This window comes from Hoplias malabaricus, chromosome 13 (assembly GCF_029633855.1).
Source record: "Hoplias malabaricus isolate fHopMal1 chromosome 13, fHopMal1.hap1, whole genome shotgun sequence".
NCBI classification, from domain to species: domain Eukaryota; kingdom Metazoa; phylum Chordata; class Actinopteri; order Characiformes; family Erythrinidae; genus Hoplias; species Hoplias malabaricus.
This window is the reverse complement of record NC_089812.1, coordinates 37,397,006-37,421,472: the sequence shown is the minus strand read 5'-3', so window position 1 is coordinate 37,421,472 and position 24,467 is coordinate 37,397,006. Positions and strand designations below refer to the sequence as shown.

The window sequence follows — 24,467 nt, the reverse complement described above, 5'->3', positions numbered from 1 at the left end:
TGGAGTGTGGGTGGATGGGTGTGTGGAAATTACATTAACATATGCACACTGTGTTGATATGGAAGGAGAAAAATGCATGTGACATTTAGCACTGCAACCACTGCAGTCAAATCTGATTGTTTTAAACACTGTCACTGTCCAATTTAAAACACGTATCTCTCAAAATATTAACTTTACTTGAGAGATGGGGAAAAAAGCCAAGTCATTTTGGAGCATTTGTATTAGTCCATTCATTTTGATATTTTCACACAAAGTGAAGGACAGGTGCTGTGTTCAAATGATGTAGTAAACTAAAAACTTTAATTGACAGATAGTGTCTCTGTCACAGCTCCAGGGTCCTGGAGGTTGTGGGTTCGAGTCCCGCTCCGGGTGACTGTCTGTGAGGAGTGTGGTGTGTTCTCTCTGTGTCTGCGTGGGTTTCCTCCGGGTGACTGTCTGTGAGGAGTGTGGTGTGTTCTCTCTGTGTCTGCGTGGGTTTCCTCCGGGTGACTGTCTGTGAGGAGTGTGGTGTGTTCTCTCTGTGTCTGCGTGGGTTTCCTCCGAGTGACTGTCTGTGAGGAGTGTGGTGTGTTCTCTCTTTGTCTGCGTGGGTTTCCTCCGAGTGACTGTCTGTGAGGAGTGTGGTGTGTTCTCTCTGTGTCTGCGTGGGTTTCCTCCGGGTGACTGTCTGTGAGGAGTGTGGTGTGTTCTCTCTGTGTCTGCGTGGGTTTCCTCCGGGTGACTGTCTGTGAGGAGTGTGGTGTGTTCTCTCTGTGTCTGCGTGGGTTTCCTCCGAGTGACTGTCTGTGAGGAGTGTGGTGTGTTCTCTCTGTGTCTGCGTGGGTTTCCTCCGGGTGACTGTCTGTGAGGAGTGTGGTGTGTTCTCCCTGTGTCTGCGTGGGTTTCCTCCGGGTGACTGTCTGTGAGGAGTGTGGTGTGTTCTCTCTGTGTCTGCGTGGGCTTCCTCCGGGTGACTGTCTGTGAGGAGTGTGGTGTGTTCTCCCTGTGTCTGCGTGGGTTTCCTCCGGGTGCTCCGGTTTCCTCCCACAGTCCAAAAACACTTGTTGGTATGTGGATTGGAGACTCAAAAGTGTCCATAGGTGTGGGTGTGTGAGTGAGTGTGTGTCTCCCTGCAAATAACAAGGTGTGTTCCTGCCTTGCGTCCAGTGACTCTGGGGAGGCTCTGGACCCACTGCGACCCTTAACTGGATAAGCTGTTACAGACAATGAATGAATGAGTTTTCATTGGACAGCGACAACATGTGTGAGATTTGACTCAATGTCAACAGCAACAACAGCTTATGATCTAGCTACCACATATCTTCCTGTTCTCTGAGCAATCGTTTAAATTCATTTCCCCTTAGCCCAAAGGTAGCTAATAGGCCAAGACATGTTTAGGTCTGATTCTTTATGAAGCCATGAGGTTAATGCAGCTTCAGTGACCTTTCCTGAGTCATGTTAATGATCCATTACTAATCCTAACCCGACCTAACTAATGTTTATGTAGCTGAAGACACTCAAACCTTCAAAGCATATTTTCCAACATCTAGTGTGAAGCCTTCCCAGAAGAATCTGTTCCTGTAGCTGTTACTGGGCCTGATACTTCTTCAGGACAAAAAAGCAGTGCTTCTGATATCAGAGAAGTGCAACTGGCCTTTAACGTAATGAAATTTAGGGCATTGTATGCCTTCAAATGCATTTGACAATCATATATCATCACACACACCCAACTGAATTCAGCTGATTATTTGGCAGCGTCCAGTTCCACCTTAAACCTTGCAGTAGCCACAAGCACAAGGATATAATTGCTTCACCATTTACGGTGGAAATGAAAAATGACTAGCTAACTACCGCGGCATCAGTATAAAAAAATAAAGCAACATAATGCATTGAAACTACATTCAACTTTAAAATATTAAAATTATTACTGGTTTTAAAAAAGAAATCGCTGACATTTGGCTCTTTTTTGGGGGTTGTTTGAGAGGTTATGATGAAGACATTCCTAACTCTTTATTTGAAATGTGCCCCTGAAAAATCTCTGATTCAAGGAGTATACCCCTCTTTCCCAACAAGAATTTACACACCTTAACACTAGGCAAAATGGAGGAAAGGCTAAGTGATAAAGCTCAACACTTTATCTTATAATCCCAAAACTAGTGCATGCCTGAACACCACACACTACAAGTTCTTCATTACTCTCAAAGAAACTTGCTTATGAGGTCTGTAACACTGTATGACATATAGCATAATGAGTCTATCAGAATGGATACAAGTACAGACAAAAATGCACCATATTTTCACACAATTTCATTGGTCAGCAGGTGACTCAGTGTCAGAAAGGGCCACATAATCATAGTTTCCGAAGCAAACAGACACCAAACATGTCCTGATGTTCATTCACTGTATTTGGCCTGAGAAAGCAAGTCAGTCTGATTCTTGGCTGAACCTTTGCTTTAAGGACGTCTGCGCCTCTCTGTTGTGTAAATGAACAGTAGCAGCAGAGGCAAAGGCCCAGGGTTGAGATTAAATATAAAAATTATTCTGATATTATTTCAGGTCAATCTCTGCTCAACTTCATTCTCTTTAACCTTCAGCTCTGAAGAGATTCAGATTTATTTTGCCTTAATAAACATCAGGGAGATTCATTCAAAAACCAGAACTAACACAGCTGAAAGACAAAAACAACATGAAAAAAAAACAGATCCACAGTGGAACTGCACAGAAAAGCACTGTGCAATGCAGTTAAAAGGCCACTGTGAAGAACAAAAAGCAACGTGAACAGAACATAATAGCAGTATTCTGTGAGATGATGCTGAGCATGTAGCAGCTGAAGACGTGACTGTACTTTTGATAGAGTGTGGAGGGTTTTTAGGACACCAGTCTCTGCTATTAGCTGCTGAAAATGTGGGTCAAGCGGTATTTAAATGAAGTGGTCTGTGTTCTGGACAGAAACATAAGGAAGAATTTAGTGGCTGAAGACATATGAGGAATCCTGGTATAATCTGTGAAAAAACAAAATCAACTCTATGACTCAAATAAATTTGACCTTTCTCAGCAGCTTGAGATACACTCCACATTCATACTCCACCAGTACTCATTCATTCATTATCTGTAACCCTAATCCAGTTCAGGGTCACAGTGGGTCCAGAGCCTACCTGGGCGCTAGTCCTTTACAGGGCTACACACACACATACACTCACGGACACTTTTTTTTTTTTTTTTTTTTTTTTTTTTTTTAAGTGGCCAATCCACGTTTTTGGACCATGGGAGGAAACTGGAACACCTGGAGGAAACCCATTTGGACACAGGGAGAACACACCACACTCCTCACAGACAGTCACCCGGAGGAAACCCACGCAGACACAGGGAGAACACACCACACTCCTCACAGACAGTCACCCGGAGGAAACCCACGCAGACACAGGGAGAACACACCACACTCCTCACAGACAGTCACCCAGAGGAAACCCACGCAGACACAGGGAGAACACACCACACTCCTCACAGACAGTCACCCAGAGGAAACCCACGCAGACACAGGGAGAACACACCACGCAGATTGCACCTTCTCCACTTGCTTCACACAGTTCTTTGGTGTCTTAATTAGTTTAATTAGTTTTTTACATGCTTTATATCAAAATACCACAAGGATCAATCATGACAGCAGCACTCTAAACAAAGCATGTCTGTACACACCTTTCAGGCACCTGTTCCTTTAAATGACAATGAGCCACACAAAAGTCACCCTAAATCAATCACTAATGCACAGTTTTAACTTGATTATCCTCATCTTTAGCTTACTTTCCTTATCTGCTGTAATTTTTGCTGCGTTTGCTCTCTCCACCTTTGACATCAGTGTGCTGCTGAATTAGGCATTGACTGGGCTGTTTTATATCAGAGTTCATGTGTAGGTACTGGAGACATTCAAATGAATGTGCAAATGCCCTGAAAGTGTTATTCTTTTCATAAGATGTCCCCCTTGAAGCACGATGCCTCAAATAAATGGAAGCTTCACACATTAAACAGAGAAACTAAAACCGTTTGATACGGTAAAACGTTTCTGCGCCGTCTCTCATGAGAAACATATCAGTTCGGAAGTTCACAAATGTCTCAAATTTACCCCCTTCCCTCCCTCAGACGCCACAGGAAGTAAAGGCACTTGTACGCCTGGGGATGTCTGAGGCCTTGACAGAATGTCAAACATGTTTTACCCACAGGAATCTGAAACAGCTTCCACTGCTGTTCCATTGCTGTTGATCATTCTGACTTCTGGAATCAACAGTGACTCTATTGTTTTGCTGGCATTGAGTGCCAGGTTGTTGTTGTGGCTTCACTTTGTCATTTCCCCAGATCATTTCTGCATCGAATACAGGGCTAATTTGCCCAATTACCGAGACCCGCTGAGCGAATCTGATGATACGGTGCCTGCTAATGTCTCTCAGTGCAGTCACAGCTTAATGAATAGTTGAGCATCTGTCACTGAAGGAGGAAGGGAATTAGTCAAGAAACTAAAGACATCTGATCTGCTATTTCTCCAATAGTTGCATGCCTTAGAAATATAAGGATATTGTGATATTGTTTTGTTTATATATTACATATGAGTAAATATATGAACCATTACATAGTTAATTGTTATATCAACTTTCAAAATTATAATCTGTATCAACAGCTTAACTACATCTGTAACCCTTCATTACTTCAGAATGCTTTGGGGGGTTGATGAGCTCTTGCCCCTCGCTGTCGTTGTATTCTTAGCTGAACCAATGTGTGCTTTTAGGTCCTTTACACCTTGATTTGCTACACAAAACATGGGCATTTCTTTTTGAATTCATCCGAGAACTTACATTTCCGTTCCGTCATAGCTGCTCGAGATGAGGGTGGGTACATGAGCTTTGCCTGACGTAAACAAGGACTACTGACGTGCAGACTGACCAATTAAATGTTTACAGAGAAGGTTATCGACCAATAACGGTAGCTCTACAGTCAGACCGTCCAATCAGAAGATTTTAGGCTACTTCACCACGCCCCCTTCTCACTCGAGCGAACCAATCGGAGTAGGGGAGGGCGGGACTAGTTTGTGAACGAAACTTCTCGAAGTTCTATGTAAGCTCTAGAAGAACAACATCCCGGACGTTTGTGAAATTCCGCCCGGACATTTTTTTAAGTCTAAAAAAAGAGGACATGTCCGGGTAAAAGAGGACGCCTGGTCACACTAGTTAGGTGAAGATTATGTAAGCGATGCAAACACAAAGTTCAGAAACACTTTGTCATGTTATTTCACACGTGAATAACAACAGTCACATTGACGTTCCAGAAGCTTTAAAAGCAGCACTGATGATTCTGGGAGCCTACTATTTTCACAGAAAAACAAACCATGTTTTTGTTCATTTTAAAGCTCGACATCTTAAGGTGGAACAGTGTGTTTCAATAAGAAACGGCTGTAGAAGGTATGTGGCCTGTCTACATTTTTATTGACTGTTTGAATTGCTACTTAAAAGCGTGTTACTCGAGCTGTTTCGTTCTTTATGTATTTTCTTTCATGAAGTTAATGTTGTCCCAAATTTGGAGTCAGTTCCACTTTAAGAAATCCGTAACAGCAAAAACATGTCAATTTAACCCACAAAGAGAGCAGAAATAGAACAACATCCTCATCTGTTTTCATGCTTTTCAAAATTCAGAGTTCTTTTCTCCGTCCAAACGTCTCCAGATGTGGTTCCTCATGGCTCAGCCGGAGATGCACAAAGAAGCCCTTTCAGACAAAGACACTCATTTCTTCCCCACCATTTATACCGAGCTAGGCATGCACACAAACATACACACAAACCATACAGACCCATGGCTCCTGGGTCATCCTTTGGGTCACTGTCTGGGAGGTGCTTGGTGTGTTCTTCCTGTGTCTGTGCCTGTGTCTTCCTCAATCCAAAACACAGTTGGTATGTGGACTGACTGTGTGAAGTTCTCCACAGGTGTGAGTGACTGGGTGAGTTCAAGTCAGATCAGAATATGAAAATGAGAATATAATTACAGCCTAATTTTGTGACAATAAAATCTAATCAACAACACCTTAGACATCACCGCACCACTCTTCTAGCTCTGACAGCAGAGAAGAAAGAGATCTGAAGGCAACAGGGCAAATGAGGTAGACCAAAATAGCAGTGGACCCAGAAGAAAAAAACATGAAATGAAGCCGCAACAAAGTAAAAAATCCACTGCAAAGGGAAGAGAAGGCACCACAACAATCCAAACATCTACATCTCACAGCAAATAGCAGTGAGACTGTCACAAGGCCCTGCCAGACCCTGTCTCCCCCCTCTGTGTCTCAGTCTTTACTGTTTCCCCGGCTGTATTCTCTTCTCTACTGATCTTAGACTGTCATCCACCCTCCTTTCAAGCTGTCCTAATTAAACCAGGCCTCCACTGATTCACAACACGTTAGTCTAGTCCTTTGGGTGCATACATAAGAGGCCACTGTACCTCAGATACATTCTCTATTATAATATAAACATATACACAATAGTTCATTTTAACTTCTTAAACATTTTGTTCAATAAACATTTTAAAATGACACCATTTGGAGAAAGACGTGTGAATCCCTGCTCAAACATGAACCCATTTTCTTCTAAAATGAAGGCTATTAAAAGAATCTTTTTTGTCCTACAGTAATAGGCTCTAATTCTGGGAAGATTTCACACTGGATCATGGAACACTGCTTTCAGCAACAGGAGCGTTATTAAGACAGAGTACTGACGTGGGATGATTAGGCCTGGATCTAGACGCAGCTCTACAAACGCAACTCCTCATCCCAAAGGTACTGGTGGAGCTCATGACTCCAGAGAGTGCAGTTCCACTGATCCACAACCCCATGCCGGGAGATTTTGACATTGGCACTTAGCATGTTAAACTCAGCTGCACCTCTTCAGGGCGTCTCATGGTCAAAGATTTCAGAAGTATGTTTGTACATAGTCAATATCCACACCTGCCTCACCTTAAAATACCTGACTTCAGTAATAAGTGATGTCTACAAGCTTTTATAAATGTAGTATCTCTCACTTAAAAGCGATATTCACAAGTTTAATCCAAATTAAGTTCTGAGGATATTTCCTCACTCATTGCGAGCTCTCCAGTCTGTGTGTGTGAACAAAACCGGTCTAATGTGTTTATGAAACCCCCCAGTGTCTGTAAATGGGATAAAAATAATAGAAAAAGGTCCCGGTCTGGTATTCTAGGCCTTCTCTTTCTGCTCACGGAAAAGAAACAGCATCTGGAGGTATTTAGACCAACAATAGACCTCCAAACATTGAAAAGCATGATCTGAGATGAGAATATTGCTCTATTCCTGCTCCATAGTCATCAGCATTGACTTCATTTTGCTGTGGATGGAATTGACTCCAAATTCCGGGGGAGAGCTAAATGCATGAAAGTAAACACAGACCTAAAGTGCTAATGGTTAATAACGGTAACCGATCGGTGCGCCACTCACAATCCTAAAGTAAATCTACAAAAACACATTATGAGTTGTAAGATTGGCTACACAGTAGAGTTTCAGTTTTCTCAGTGCGTATGGTAACATTTTATTTTAAAATGACTGTAATACGGAACTGAATCGTACATTGTCCCACTGTCCGTACATCTGCACAATGCTGAAACCCTTCCCACACACAGTCCCACTGGTCTGAGTGGGATTATTTCCTCCATTCAGTGATGATGTAACAGGAGCACCCCTCCTCCACCTGCTGCTCCCCACGCTACAGCAGCCTCAATAAGCAGCCTTGTGCAGCATGGGAAGATATAATCCAGCGTGGGTAAAGCACCTGCTGCATGGAGTGTAGTGTGTGTGTGTGTGTGTGTGTGTGTGTGGGGAAGTGTTGTATGACTAGTTAAAAGAAAGGATTCTGTTGTTCTATGTGGTGAGAAAGTGTCACTCAACACTGGTAGCAAGGTTGGGCTATGCCCCGGTCAGACTGGAGAAATGTCTTCCACCGGTCAAAGAGAAGAGAAAGGACAGAGGGATTGATGATCGTGTGGGAACAGAAAGAGTGCTGTGTCTGAGAGGTCAGTTCTAATGAATCATTTTCATATCCCTACCATTTCAACCTAAAGCTGCTTAATTCCGTTCAACTCACACTGAAGATATAAAGAGTGCTTCAACACAGGACAGCCAATCAGAGCCAAGAATGTAAAGGTCGTAAAGGCACTCCAACGAACCAGGGCTTGTCTGATTCTAAGGGGTAAAAGAGGTTGGAAACAGCCACACAAGAATGCATTACACCTTTTTATAATACATTAACTACACAAACTTCATAAATGGACCATGGAAATACATTAAATGCCTGAAAATGTAGTGGATCCTTTAAAATTAGACCATGCTCTTTTCAATTAATCTGCCACACACTGAATTAAAGTACAGCATGGTATTAGAAAGTCAGAGATGAACATAAGACAAATTCTGCAGTTACAGATTAGCTCTATGTAACTACAAGTGATTTGTACAGCACCACAAAAGCCGTCACTAGAGTTAGTGACCCATTCATTCATTCATTATCTGTAACCCTTATCCAGTTCAGGGTCGCGGTGGGTCCAGAGCCTACCTGGAATCATTGGGCACAAGGCAGGAACTCACCCTGGAGGGGGCGCCAGTCCTTCAGAGGGCGACACACACACTCACACATTCACTCACACACTCACCCCTACGGACACTTTTGAGTCACCAATCCACCTACCAACGTGTGTTTTTGGACTGTGGGAGGACACCGGAGCACCCGGAGGAAACCCACACAGACACGGAGAGAACACACCACACTCCTCACAGACAGTCACCCGGAGGAAACCCACGCAGACACAGGGAGAACACACCACACTCCTCACAGACAGTCACCCGGAGGAAACCCACGCAGACACAGAGAGAACACACCACACTCCTCACAGACAGTCACCCGGAGGAAACCCACGCAGACACAGGGAGAACACACCACACTCCTCACAGACAGTCACCCGGAGGAAACCCACACAGACACAGAGAGAACACACCACACTCCTCACAGACAGTCACCCGGAGGAAACCCACGCAGACACAGAGAGAACACACCACACTCCTCACAGACAGTCACCCGGAGGAAACCCACGCAGACACAGAGAGAACACACCACACTCCTCACAGACAGTCACCGGAGGAAACCCACGCAGACACAGGGAAAACACACCACACTCCTCACAGACAGTCACCCGGAGGAAACCCACGCGGACACAGGGAAAACACACCACACTCCTCACAGACAGTCACCCGGAGGAAACCCACACAGACACAGGGAGAACACACCACACTCCTCACAGACAGTCACCCGGAGGAAACCCATGCGGACACGGGGAGAACACACGAACTCCTGGCCCATTCATTGTGTTTTAAAATATATTTTATAGGAAACAGAAAATCCTAAGACAACTTGCAGGCCTTCTGAAATATCATGTGACTCATTTACCATAAGAAAGCTAATCTCCAGATAACAATGTCTGAATGGCTTTAGGACAACTTCATTTCCCTGCATTTCCCTTTAGCGTCAATTTTTCCCTGCCCCAAGTGTTCAGTGTGTAATAAGAACATGTTTTGTTCAAATTGCTAGATGGTCCTATTCTAGCTGATAAACATCCACAAAATATTAGCTGTAAATAACCACTAGGCTAGAAACTCCTTCGTAAACAAAATGCTCCTGCCAACACAGTTGCTTAGTCAGCCGGTCCAATATGATAAGGGTGAACTTTCTCAGCAAAACCTTGGACTGCACTTATAAACAAAGCCTGCAGCATCTGAAGAGTGGGCTGGATGTGTGTATACATCTTTGCTTCAAACCACCTTACCCCAACTACCTTCAGCCAGAAGCCAGAGAAAGGTATGTTCACATGCTCAAGGGCATATAGGTATCTCTAGGTATTCAACAGGTATTTGAAGATCAGCAACTACACTAAAGCACTACTCACATGAGCTACTCTTTCTATTACAGAACGTCTGCTCAAAACAGCTTGTGTTGCTATTCCTGAAGAAGAAGAAGATGATTCAGAAGATTCAGATTCTCTGCATTTGACCCGTCCGTGGGAGTGAACACACACACTAGTAAGCAGTGAACAAACACACTACCAGAGCAGGGGGCTGCAAACCACCTCGGTGCCCGCGGAGCAGTTTGGGGGTTAGGTGCCTTAGGAATTGAACTGGCGACCCTCCGGCCTCAAGCTTGCTTCTTTAACATCAGAGCCGCAGCTCCCTCCGTTTTGTACAACGAAGAGCAAAAAACATATTGGAAGAGGAAAAAAAGAGACACAAATAAGATACAGCACAAGGCCAGTAAAGGGACCATTTACTTGATGCATTCCTGTTTTACACCAGCTCTTTCTAGTGGAATACTGCACCATGCACATGGCATGCAGCAGGTGCCCGGTTCTGAGAGTGGCAGATAAATAACGCCACACATTTAAAAAAAAAAAAAAAAAAAAAAAAAAAAAAAAAAAAAAACACTAACAGTGACTGCATGCAGGAATGGATGGTGATTTTATTTGTTTTAGAGCTATTTCAGTTGTTCAGATTTAGTTTGTGTTTGTGGCTGTCTTTATGTTTATCATGTTTATGACGATATGGAAAAATCTGCATAATTGGTCTATTGATCTACAACTGTAAACACAGTAATCTGGAAGTGTTTCATGGCTCTGTTAGCTGCTTAAGAGATTAGGAAATACATTCGGCACCGGCTGAAATCCACTTCTGCGCAAATAAACTTGAATGCCCTACAAAATACAACCTTTGTTTTACAGTCAGATTGAGACCTCAGGCTTCACTCCGGCCGCTTAGTCGCAAATCAACAGGAGAATAAACAGAGAAAGAATGCAGCGGAAAAGAAAATAACATTGGGCAGTAAAAATAAAGCCACAGCCAAACAGCGGTGTCATATATCTACCTCACATACAGCCCAGCCAGACTGAGAGCACACACGCGCACGCAAACCCACATGAGCCCCAAAAAACAAGAACATCAACCAAACTAATATTCTTTATTAGCTCAATGTGTTCCATTAGTGCTGGTGGCATTCATGAGCCCTGAAACCCAGTCTGCAGTTCTGAGCTTCCAGCTTCAAACCTCTTCAGCACAGGAAGTGCTGGAATTCTCTGTAACCCTAGGAGTCCAGCTGCCATGGCAACGACTGGCCCGGTGCACTCTGAGCATTACGCAAAGCTGCCGAAGGTTCACTCCAGGGGTTTCTTTGGGACAAACTTATGAATCCCACCTGTGCATGTCTCAGTCTCTTTGCTGATACAGACTTTGTCCGATGTTTGAAGAAAACAGTTTGCAGCCAAAGATCACAGGAAGTGACTGATGTTCTTCAAAGCAGTAGAAAAGACCCAAAAAGACAGCAGTGGGTCCACTTCCACAAAGACTTGTTAATAACCTCTTCCAAAGTTTCCCTCATTAAACAGGTCTCCACAGTCCACACTTCCGCTCTCTGACAACAAAACACGATACATTCAAGTCCCGACTAAAGTCTTTATACAACTGTGTGTGTTAGGGTCTTGAGCGACCCGTTTTAGGTTTTAAACGCAGAAAAGTGCTCCATAGATTTGTTTATTGCATCAAGACTTTTTGACTTTCAATCATCAGAAAATCATCAAAAAAATCCAGGTGTAATTTTAAATCAGAAACAAAAACAAGGGCCAAATCTGGACTCATAAACACACTATACACCAACAGCCTACAGCTGGCTCCTCCTACAACCACTCGAGCTTCAGCTAAGGGCTTCTATTTTAGTCTGTTTCACAAAACAAGGAAAGACAGACATACAGACAGACAGAAAGGCCCAGTCAGTTTAGAGTTAGAGTTTTGTAGAGTTTACATCTCCAGTTTACAGTCTACAACAATGAGAAATTAAAACCAATCCTTTCATGGATAAAGAAGAATAACGAGGTAAACAAGAGGTAAGAGACAAATTGGTTGATAATGAATTGTTTTTAGGGGGTCTTATGGCTGACTTAAGACACGGCCCAAAACTGACACATTATCATAAGAGATGGTAACAGAAAGCTAACACAGGAGGAAGGCTAAATAACAGAGAAGCATAGCTGTAGACCTCTAAGAGATATTCATCAGTGGTAAGGTTTTTCACACAGCACTGATATCAGTATAAAACAGTTCACACTCTGGAAGAGCCATTGTTGCGTCCAGAAGAGGAGGTCTGCTGCTTTATGGCCCTTTTATGGCCAGTGCTTTAAGCGGAGAGGACCAAGGCTGCAACAAAGAGCCTTATTTTTCTGTGTGGGGCATGGGTTAAAGGTGTACATCACGACCCCTACATCACCACTCAGCATACGCACACAGAAACATCCCCCAGGTCTACAAACAGGGCCCCACTTCCACTGCATGTACTCATACTATTACAGTAAATGGAGATAATATGCTTAATTCAAGGGTTTGTGTATGAATTAAACATATATTAATCAAATATGTTATAGTCTCCTGTTCTCCCCAGGTTTGGGGTGTATTTTGACCACAGTAGGCATACATGCCTGTTGATGTGGGATGACCAGGTATGCTGAACCCCTATCAGCAACAAGCCAAGTGGACAATACCAGTGAAGTCTTTCCTTGTGGTATTGAGTATTCTATATATATCTATAGCATGGTGGAGCAGCAGGTAGTGTCTCTGTCACAGCTCCAGGGACCTGGAGGTTTTGGGTTCGAGTCCCACTCCGGGTGACTGTCTGTGAGGAGTGTGGTGTGTTCTCCCTGTGTCTGCGTGGGTTTCCTCCGGGTGACTGTCTGTGAGGAGTGTGGTGTGTTCTCCCTGTTTCTGTGTGGGTTTCCTCTGGGTGACTGTCTGTGAGGAGTGTGGTGTGTTCTCCCTGTGTCTGCGTTTCCTCTAAAGCATCCAAAATGAACTATTTTTACAGTGTAGGTCTTGGGTCTTTTATAGAAAGTCCTTTGTTTATTGTGATGTTTTGACATCAAGCTTCGCAGTGAGTTTTAACATAGCTCTTGAAAAGAACAAGAACATGAAAGTGGATCACACTGCCTTCTGTAGAGCAACAGAAAAATGCAACACAGAGTTACAAGGCATACAGTCTTGACAGCATTCGTGCTGAAACAGGGCTGAATTATGCATAGCCATTGGTAAGAGGATAGTAAGTGAAAGCAGATGTGGGATGGATGTATTAAACAGAGGTTGAGAGAGAGATCATTTTGCAGATACAGCGGCTGGAAGACTCAAACCAGAGCCCAGTTTTGCAGTGAGGAAAAGAAAAATTTCATGTGTAGCCTGAACAAGAAGAGACTGATCAGACAGAGAAAACTGCGAGGTTTAGAAGGTTCAGAAGATACCATGCAACAGAACAATGTCAGACTTATGCACACATAACCCAACGATAATGTAAACACTTCCAGCAAGGTCCATTCATGTGAAAATTAGTCCGTGTAAGGACTAGGGTTCGAGTCAAAGGTTGATTTGATGACTCCAAGTAGGCGTTAAGAATTTCATGTTCTAACCCCTTACCCTGGACCTGAAGCCGTTTTATTATTTGCACGACTCCTACTACTACAATCTCTTTAAGGTCAGCTTTAATAAATAGTGCAATAGGATAGAACAAGGAGATGAAACAGTAACACGATTCCTCTTTCTGAATACATTTCGAAGGATTAGATAAAAGATTAACAATTGTGCAAGACCTGCTTATGAAACAAAATTCTAGAAACAAGTTACGAAAACGGTCACAGTCAGAGAAACAGTACCTAACGATGAAGCTCTAATTTGCATCAGATCCACAAAATAGTTTCTGTACATCCACTATGGGAAGAGAACCCAGAACCTTGGGTCTGAAAGGATGTGTAGCTGTGAAAAGCCTTTACCAACAAAAGGGGAAAAATACTGCAAAATTACCCCACACATCAACATCTTTAACAAAGTAATTTGAGGAAAAAAGAAAGGAAGAACTAAATGAAAAGGTGTGTCTCTGACCTTGCACTGTATTGGCCATAATACATGCAAATTAGTTCCGACACACCGGAACCTTCTAGGACCCGTGTTCTCCAACATCACTCCAACAGCCAAACATTTCACAGAGCATCGTGACCCATATTTAAGTAAGAACTGAAGCTCAGTGACATCTCTTCCTCTTACAAGTAAAGATGTCTGTATATCTGAGGTAGAAAGGTATAATATCCGTATCTGAGGTAGAAAGGTGAACGCTTTGTACGTTATACGTTCACGTTCAAGTGGTTTGAACAATTGCAGAGATTTTACACAACACTAAAAAGGCAACTTTACCAAGCAATCCTCCCTGTAGACCACGTCTCTCATTCTGCACATTAGAGAGTCTCCAGTTTCTCCTACAGCAGAAGAAGCCATTAGGAAACAGGCCAGAGTTTACAGCAACAAACAAGACAAGGAGGAAAAACACTCCACGTACATCAAACCCTACGCAGCAACAACTATCCACTTAACACTTAAATAACATCCACCATCTAAAATCAACTAAAACACACCTACAGGCATCAGATTTTCATTTCAGTTCGTTCCAAAAGGATTCTACAAACTGTGTGTGCAGAACAGAACACCCGTGTCTACGATGGATGCAACGTAAGGTACCTGAATTTATTCAGTGTTCAAAATATAGGGTGTGTATAAAGAAAGCAATGGACAGAAGGTTGAGAGCGACACTCAGTTACAGAAGAAAAAAAATTAATATTAACCTCAGACACCAAAGTCTTCCTGGACTTCACATGGATTTTATCCTCCTACTGCCCTAGTAACGTCAAGAGTCTGCACATGTGTGAATGTAGCTGTTACGGTCCTGGGGTATTTCCTGGACAGGCGTCGCTTCATGCCTAAAGCACGCAGAGCATTTCCCTCTGCAAGTACGCGCCTGTGCTAGAAAAGATCACACCAAGACATCTGCAGACCTGACTTTCTCCAGAGTTCACACGTGACAGACTACATTTAGCGTGAATGAAACATGTGTCAATCAGATTTTCACTGAAATGTAACTTAGTAACCAAGCAGCGTAATGATTCAGAAAGATTCTAGTAAACATTTACAAAGTTATACGTTGGAGGTTAGAACAATGTACCTTTTTTGTGGCCCGTGATGGAGACCTCCTGCTGGGTTTGGGCACCTCACTGGTCAGCGTGGCCGGCAACTTGGATACGGAGCCGTTTTCCCGCTTACTGGGGGTCGGGGGAAGGGAAGACGAAGAAGAGGGTGACGGGCCGACTCTGACGGCCATGTCCTCCGTGCAGGTCAGACGCAGACTGCGCAGGTACTCGTCTGTCTCACGGTCGACCACCAACAGCCTGGTCTCCTTCTCCACTGCCTTAATTCTCTGCACCACCTAAGAACCAGCAAGAGACACCATTCTTGTTTCATTCTTCCTCAAGGGAGATATGGAGAGCAGCTACTGATCCACAGAATATCTACTGCACACTTAATAACTAACACATACATCTGGACTCCCTTGAGTAGAATATCTATGTAAACCAGTGAGTGTGGCCGAGACCGGGAAGGAGCTCATCCAGCAACTGCTTGTTGTTTTCCATAAAAATGTAGTAAATAAAACTTGTTCACTGTTGTCCCTGTTCCTTGGTGCTGTTCGTCTGGACTGTGTCTCTTTAAGGGAGCTCTCCTCCACTTTGGTTTAAAATGGACTTGATGGACTGAAGTCATCAAACACTAGTGAAGATTTTAAACAAACAGTGGGATGTAGTTTTCACACACTCTCGTGTTGGTGTAAGCTGTCTATCAATGCATTGTTTTTCTTTTAAAAAAAAACTGATGCCAAAGCAATGCAACCATAAACGTTTTGACACAATGTTTTACAAAAACAAATATATCACTGCCTCTTCCACAGCTTCATAACGTTCCCTGAGCTGTAACAGTTGTTTGATGCAGTCTCTAGACTGGACTTTAAATAATTAACATATTAGATTTCACACTTGTTAAACCTGAATAACAACATTTGATTGCAAATGACAAAGTGTACTTTAACTACCGACGAATGTAAGTGTAATCATGCGTATAATGCAGTTATATATGGTACTTGTTTGTGGAAAAATATATGTTTTAACAGAAATTTCATCTTCAGCTTCCAATATTAAATTAAAACAGACAAATGTACCCTTCCTTTTACACAACTGTACGGGTCACAGAAAGCTCCTGATTAGGATTCTGGTGTTTTTTCATTTACAAAACTTTATAATGACACCATTTTGATGGTGAATTATATAATAAAATGGAAACCGACCAACAGTCCACTGTTAATTTAAGGGTAAAAGGTGTTAAAGACCAACAACACTTTAAAAAGACGCCCAGAAAACACATGCTACATGCTACAGATATGTTATGATTTTTTCTGCGATACTAATAAGAGTTTTGTAGTCATTTCTAATTGGAGCTCTAATAGTTCTCATAAAAAAAGGCATTATTCTGAGAGCGCGAGAGGCTGGTTCAGTTTTGAGGCTGGTCACCCAGCATTCATTAAAATAAAGCTGCTGAATGGCGTTCAAGCCCCCAGTCTTTATTGTCCAATTGTTTCTGTGATGAAGGGCCAGATGTCCCATACACACAGACAGAAAGACACGCACCTAGCTCCTGGGAACGTCCTAAAGCCCAATGAAAAACCTCTTATTTTGCCCTATTTTCAGTTTTTTATATTTCTACCAGATTTAAAGGTTCTTTAAAAAAACTACAATTAAACAATAACACAACGGTGCATTTAATATATTTGGACATTACTGCTGCAGTTTAGCAAAACCAGCTATGAGCATTAACACTTTAAAACACATTTAACCCTTAAACCAGAGGTTACTGTGCATGCGTACATCAGGACTCTGACCAGATTTAAAACCTTTCAGGTCAAATGTAAAACATATTTATTTAATCTTTCATTTAAACAGCTGGAAAATCATTAAGAACAAATTCTCATTTCCAATTCTATCAAGCAGCACATGCCCTACCTGTAGTTTTAATACTGGGGATATTTTTGGATAAAATGTTATGCACCAGGATAAGAGACATTCAAAGAACCAGCAAACATTACAAGACATTAGCAAACGCTGTAATGTAAACCTACCACTGGCTGATCCCACTGTGGCCACTGTTGGACCAGCAGCTGACCGCAGCCTCACCTCCGGACCGTCGATGCAGATGTGGGGCATGTAAACATACACAGATGTGGGGACGGCACCACACCAGACTTGGCTATGGCTATCATGCTACAGAGGCTAACAGCAGGTTGTGCCAAACGCATGGGCACTTCACCCTAAATTCACGATGGTACTGGACTCCATGATTCCTCTCTCAGAATAAAGGTACAGTAGAGCTACACTATTGATCACTAATGGTACACACAGTGTAAATGTACCTTTAAAGGTACAACAGGTGCGCTCCTTAAACGAACCAGTTCTCCAGAAGGAGAGGTGAATATTTGTAATCTTTCATGATGAAATCAACACAATTTACAGTTATAATAGAATAAGGTACGATTATGTTCCCTGACACGCACCCCTGAGGGTACCACCACAGTGACATGGTGTTCACCAAATCAAGGAAATCTTGGAGCTCTACAAACCCACACAGTCAGAGCCACTTCACTGATCCAGTGATTAGCGTGATTAATCATCTCCGCTTAATCACTACACCATGGGTTTGGAGCTGAATTCAGCTGAAGCTGCAGTTCCTGACAGTCACATTATCAACAAAACAGATGACCATGCTGATCTTCAGCTTCCTTTCATGTCAATGTGGGTATCTAAGGCGTGTCACTGAAGGGACACATATTTAACAGTTATAGTCATGAAATAAGACTCAAGCCCAGTTCTTCTTTAAAGTGCATAAAAACGGGGTTCATGCTGACAGCAAACAGTGCTTGGGATCCACCACTCTGCACGGAAACATGGCAGATCTGTAACGTTTAAAGACACCAGCTGAAACCCAAATGGTTCCCTGTTGGACGTGTATTACAGTGTATACAGAGGACATTATTTCATTATCTGTCCGACACACTGTATAAGGACCAGCAAGCCAGATATGATAAAGGCCCTAATGTTGACGCTGGACAAGGGTAAAAATGTTATATCAACGTTGATGGTAGAAGAATTGACTTGAGTGTCTTATTGTGAAACCAAGTCAAAGGGCTCCAAGGAACTTGTCCTTGAAATCTACTACTTCTCAAACCACACACCACCTGGAGGGTGAAGGCAAGCATGTGCTTCTGCCACAACAAGTTAAGACAACCACCTCCGCTTTTTTGAGCTATCACCAATGTAACTAAGACTGCAAAAGCTAATTGGCATAGTCAATAAAAGTCAAGTACAAAAATATCTAGCAATGACTTTCCCCCTGAAGTATTCTGCAATTTATTTGATATCTCACTGTGTTTGTTTACGCTGTGCCTTACTTGACTCTCAAATGAACCCTACGGGGAATCTAAAAAGAGCCAATCCTTTGACTTAGAATGTTAACAGCTAGGTCCTACTTATGTATCTCTGGCACCTCAACACCATCTGTGCTCCTCTCCTCTACAACAGGCAACACAGCTTCTAATAAAACAGCCTTAGATGAGCACGTGACACGTATAAAAATTGTTAAAGAAGATACCTGCAGAAAGAGGGAGGGGAGGGTGAGGGTAGGTGTAGAAAATGGGAGTGGTCATCTGTCTCCACCGCAACCACAGACCCTCAGCGTAGTGTAGGTCTACCTCCATTTTCAAATATTTGTAATATTATTTATTTAATTTGCAAACCGTTCCAAACCAAACATAAATATTGGCTCATTTTGCATGTGTTCATTCATTCCTGGTGTGTTACCGCTTATCTAGTCAGGTTTGTAGTGGGTCTGAACACTACCTGGAATTTAGTTCTCATTTCCATTCAAGTTATCAATTAAAATCAAATCAGCTAATAGACGCCAACACTAGCTAGCACTGTGACCACTGTGATTAGGAGAAAAGAGAAGCCATCCTACCTACCCAGAGCATAAAACAAAATAAGTGTGCTCCTGACATCCTGGTGTCAGATAATTGGGCCTTGATGATAACGCCAACTCTAAGAGTACTGTGCCAATCGGGAGCCTCTAGACGTCTACTTTTTTCTCATATAATTTTAGCTATAAAAATTACTTGCTTAACGTTGGGGCGGCACAGTGGAGCAGCAGGTAGCGTTGCAATCACACAGCTGCAGGGACCTGGAGGTTGTGGGTTCGAGCCCTGCTCCGGGTGACTGTCTGTGAGGAGTGTGGTGTGTTCTCCCTGTGTCTGCGTGGGTTTCCTCCGGGTGACTGTCTGTGAGGAGTGTGGTGTGTTCTCCCTGTGTCTGCGTGGGTTTCCTCCAGGTGACTGTCTGTGATGAGTGTGGTGTGTTCTCCCTGTGTCTGCGTGGGTTTCCTCCGGGTGACTGTGATGAGTGTGGTGTGTTCTCCTTGTGTCTGCGTGGGTTTCCTCCGGGTGACTGTGATGAGTGTGGTGTGTTCTCCCTGTGTCTGCGTGGGTGTCCTCCGGGTGACTGTCTGTGAGGAGTGTGGTGTGTTCTCCCTGTGTCTGCGTGGGTTTCCTCCGGGTGACTGTCTGTGATGAGTGTGGTGTGTTCTCCCTGTGTCTGCGTGGGTTTCCTCCGGGTGACTGTGATGAGTGTGGTGTGTTCTCCCTGTGTCTGTGTGGGTTTCCTCCGGGTGACTGTCTGTGATGAGTGTGGTGTGTTCTCCCTGTGTCTGCGTGGGTTTCCTCCGGGTGACTGTCTGTGATGAGTGTGGTGTGTTCTCCCTGTGTCCGTGTGGGTTTCCTCCGGGTGACTGTCTGTGAGGAGTGTGGTGTGTTCTCCCTGTGTCCGCGTGGGTTTCCTCCGGGTGACTGTCTGTGAGGAGTGTGGTGTGTTCTCCCTGTGTCCGCGTGGGTTTCCTCCGGGTGACTGTGATGAGTGTGGTGTGTTCTCCCTGTGTCTGTGTGGGTTTCCTCCGGGTGACTGTCTGTGATGAGTGTGGTGTGTTCTCCCTGTGTCTGCGTGGGTTTCCTCCGGGTGACTGTCTGTGATGAGTGTGGGGTGTTCTCCCTGTGTCCGCGTGGGTTTCCTCCGGGTGACTGTCTGTGAGGAGTGGGGTGTGTTCTCCCTGTGTCTGCATGGGTTTCCTCCAGGTGCTCCGGTTTCCTCCCACAGTCCAAAAACACACGTTGGTAGGTGGGTTGGCGACTCAAAAGTGCCTGTAGGTGTGAGTGTGTGAGTGAATGTGTGAGTGTGTGTCGCTCTGTCAAGGACTGGTGCCCCCAATGCTGCGCCCAATGTTTCCAGATCGGCTCTGGACCCGCCACATCCCTGAACTGGATAAGGGTTACAGACAATGAATGAATGCTTATGTTTTTACCTTTTGTTGTTGACATCCGTGCAGCTCTGCTGTCCCCATACACTTTCAGTCTTTATGATTTTAAAGTCTACATTGGGAATGCTCCATTCAGGAAAGACTTACTGATTTGCCTCTATATGCTCCATCGCAAGGTTATTAAGCTACATTATTAAATTAAAGGTGCCCTAGGCAATTTTAACAGAATATGCCTGTTCCACCTATGTACATCTGCCAGCGGTCTCACATCCTGAATCCTGACCAATGGACAGGCCCCTGCCAGCGGCGACAACAACAAAACCGCCATCTGCTCCCTCAGTTTCTCAAACGGCTTTTCCCTCAGGTTCAGAACGCACTTTTTCTGATGCCATCGCTAAATTAACTAATTACTTATAAATGTAAATTAATGTGTGATAGTTGGAAAATAAAATATGTATAACTCCAAAGTGCTTTTAAAAGGATGTGAATATTAACACTGACCCCAGATCTGATCCTGAACCCTAACAGTGAAAAATGAGCAACAAACCAACAACCGACCGCTCCACATTCAACGACTTCGAAAAACCGTTTACGTCTCACCAAAGTAATTTGAAATATTAGTGGAACTTTTCCTGATATTTTCACTATTGTTTTTGACACTGGCGACTTTCCTTCACCTGTTACCTTCTCATTCGAGTTCATTTTTTAAACGAAAATTAAACTCTGAATCATGAGTTGGAGCACAGCTCTCGTCACAGGGCTTTATTTCCGTTAAACCGTCAACGGTCATCAGCGAATTTGAATTGTCCACAGCAGTTAGGTCTCTCTCTCCACAGCGACACGGTTATTTAACAGAGCCGAGCGGGTCTGAGGGGTTTTACCTGATGGTGTGTCTCTCTCTCCACGTTAACTCCGTTGACTTCCACCACTCTGTCCCCAGCGCGGAGTCCCGAAGCCTCTGCCGGGGAGGCGGTCTCCACTTTGCGTATGTACTGGCCGCTCTTGCCCTTCTCTCCGTGCAGGTGGAAGCCGTAGCCGTTCTCCCCTTTGGACATGCAGCAGAGCCGCGGCTTTAACTCGTTCGCCATGCTTCAGCTTCCACATAAACACACACACACACAAGCTCAGTCTCTCTCTCACACACACACACACACACACACGCGGGGGTCCACGGGGGGCGGTTTCACCAGTCAGCGGCTTCACACAACTCCCAAATTTCATCTGCAACCTCAGAACCCAGAGAGGCTCTGTAAACAGGATCTTGGCGGTCTGCACCGCGCCATGTCAAACACGCGGCTCGGTTCTGCTGTTTAGCGCTAAATAAAGTTCGTAAACGGTATCGTAGAGAGCTTACGGCCCAAAGCTGTGCCCCAATAAACCGCCTTCTTCTCCAAAAACGTGTGAGATTTCCCCCCAGGGTCACTGACGATCAGCGCCGCAGTCCCTGGAGAACACCCAGAGATAACGATCCACCAGCGGTACCCCCTCCTCAGACCTCCATCGTGTTCTTCAGTCTCTGAGTGTGTGTGTGTGTGTGTGTTACAACAGTGAAAGTAAAGATCCTGCAGAAGGAGATGGACTACAGCTCTAGCCCCGCCCTTCAGCAGTCGCTGGAAACACTTCGAGTTACTCCCCTGCAGTTGGATGTGCGCCTTCTTGTAAAAATAGCTCTTGTACTTATCTTTTTCTCTTTTCTTATTTGGAAGACCTTCCCTAACACGTGTTATAGTTTCACAGGTGGAGAAAAACAAGAAATTAGACCCGTGTGACAAAAAATAACAGTTCTGAAGACTTTCAACCAGGCGACGTTGAGAAAAGGTGGGCAACAGATTGCAATGCTGCCCCCTTGCGGACGACTAGGAAGACGATGCTTAGGATTCATTTCAAACCGTGCCGACTCTGTAGTATGCATTTGATTTTTTTTTTGTTTTAGAGCAATAGATTAAGACATAGCTAGAGTTAAGCCAAGTCCAAGCTAAATATTTTTTTTTGTTGAGGCCCGATCTGTATTTTGATCTTCACAAAGAGTATAAATGTATAAGCAATATCTTGTCTGTCTACGGTGACCAGACGTCCTCCTTTCCCCGGACATGTCCTCTTTTTTTAGACTTAAAAAAACGTCCGGCATTTTGTTTTTCTAGCGCTTACATAGAACTTCGAGAAATTTCGTTCACAAACTAGTCCCGCCCTCCCCTACTCCGATTGGTTCTCTTGAGTGAGAAGGGGGCGTGGTGAAGTAGCCTAAAATCTTCTGATTGGACGGTCTGACTGTGGAGCTACCGTTATTGGTCGATAACCTTCTCTGTAAACATTTAATTGGTCAGTCTGCACGTCAGTATACGTCCACCCCCCCCCCATCCTATGGTCACCCTTTGTCTGTCTTATTATTCTGACAGTATGATGTAACAATTTTCAAACATAGTGTACATTTGTCTTTAAAAACATGAAAACATTCAAAGTTGAGATTAATTCTTTCATTTGCATATTCACAGTGTCATATTCACACTTCTTTTTAAATATACTTTATTAAGAAATTCATACAAAACAGTAAAATATTACACTGCTAACAGAGCACATCAAAACAGTAGATATTTTCTCTTTTTAACATAAGGACGGTACAATACCATATAATTCACATATTTCAAAATTCTATAATTTTATCAGAATCCGTGGATGTTTGTCTATTGTTCTTCTGTCCATTGTTCTTAGTCTTTTCAAGTCACACAAGTCCTGTTTAAAAACAGCTTCAGCAGGAATTTGAATTTGATTCATAACCATTTTACATCCAGTCTTCCAGGTTTTATTATTAACTATAGACCAAATAAACCAATAAAAATCTGTGTATCCTCAAACATGCCATACATTAAAGTTCTACACTTAATATCTACATTAAAACCAACATCTTTAATTCTAGTCCATATTCCAGCTGCTCGTCCACATTCAAGGAACAGATGTTGTATTGTTTCTCTGAGTGACAGTCAGAAACAGCTCCATTTCACCACACATCTCACTGCTGATCGACCAGCACTGATCGCCCTCGGCACATCTCCAACACAGTGCTGAAATGGCTTTAGTTTGGAGGTTTTTATTAAAATGTCACTCTCTGTGGGGTTTGGTGCTTGTCTGAAGTTGACCTCCACAGATGTGTTCATTTATTTTATTATAAATACTTTTACTTCTAAGAGATACTCATTCAAGGTTTAATTGCTTATATTTTTCAATAAAATCTCCATAAATTAATTTGAAATAAAGAATGCCATGTCTGGCCCTTCCTCTGTTTTGGTCCGTGTTGTTACATTACTAACCCCAGTTGTGTTTAAACCCACCCTACTGCACCCAAACCCCCAACTGTTTCAGTTTATGAAAGACCTCTCTTTTTGTCGCCTCCCCAGTGGTACCCCACACAAACCGTACACACATTTTATTAATCCGTTGAATACATTTATCTGTGGGTGGGAAAACAGTCGCCAACAACAAACCCTTTGACAAAATAAAAGTTGTAATAATCTTTATCTGTGTTTTATCATTTAAAATATTCAGTATTAATATTACGCTTCTTTTTTCAGATCCGGTAATTGTTTAGAGGACATCAAAGGATGCCTTGAATAACAGGTATTCAGTTTTTCCACATTAAATGTATGCAACAATATTATTAAACAGATGCCCTAATGTAAACACATAATATATATCACAAAATAAATAAATACAAATTCTATAAGTGATTTCCCTGCGTGGGTTTCCTCCGGGTGACTGTCTGTGAGGAGTGTGGTGTGTTCTCCCTGTGTCTGCGTGGGTTTCCTCCGGGTGACTGTCTGTGAGGAGTATGGTGTGTTCTCTCTGTGTCTGTGTGGGTTTCCTCCGGGTGACTGTCTGTGAGGAGTGTGGTGTGTTCTCCCTGTGTCTGTGTGGGTTTCCTCCGGGGTGACTTTCTGTGAGGAGTGTCGTGTGTTCTCCCTGTGTCTGCGTGGGTTTCCTCCGGGTGACTGTCTGTGGGGAGTGTGGTGTGTTCTTCCTGTGTCTGCGTGGGTTTCCTCCGGGTGACTGTCTGTGAGGAGTGTGGTGTGTTCTCTCTGTGTCTGCGTGGGTTTCCTCCAGGTGACTGTCTGTGAGGAGTGTTGTGTGTTCTCTCTGTGTCTGCGTGGGTTTCCTCCGGGTGACT

The 24,467-nt window shown here is 43.5% G+C and overlaps 1 protein-coding gene and 1 long non-coding RNA gene across 2 annotated transcripts in view; one reads left to right on the top strand and one right to left on the bottom strand.

Annotated features, from left to right (window-relative positions):
• LOC136664357 (Na(+)/H(+) exchange regulatory cofactor NHE-RF2) overlaps positions 1 to 22,308 on the bottom strand; it is a 58,683-nt gene extending 36,375 nt beyond the window's left edge. The window contains exons 1-2 of the mRNA XM_066641508.1: positions 21,190 to 22,308; positions 15,075 to 15,335 (exon numbers count right to left, since the gene is read on the bottom strand). Coding sequence (XP_066497605.1) covers positions 15,075 to 15,335; positions 21,190 to 21,396 — 468 coding nt within the window. The 5' untranslated portion in view covers positions 21,397 to 22,308. The remainder of the gene's footprint in view (positions 1 to 15,074; positions 15,336 to 21,189) is intronic.
• Positions 21,092 to 23,921, top strand: LOC136664358 (uncharacterized). Its single transcript, XR_010795124.1, has 4 exons — positions 21,092 to 21,293; positions 21,857 to 21,954; positions 22,038 to 22,126; positions 23,875 to 23,921. It is a non-coding gene; the product is annotated as an uncharacterized lncRNA (long non-coding RNA).
• Positions 23,922 to 24,467: the final 546 nt, after the last annotated feature.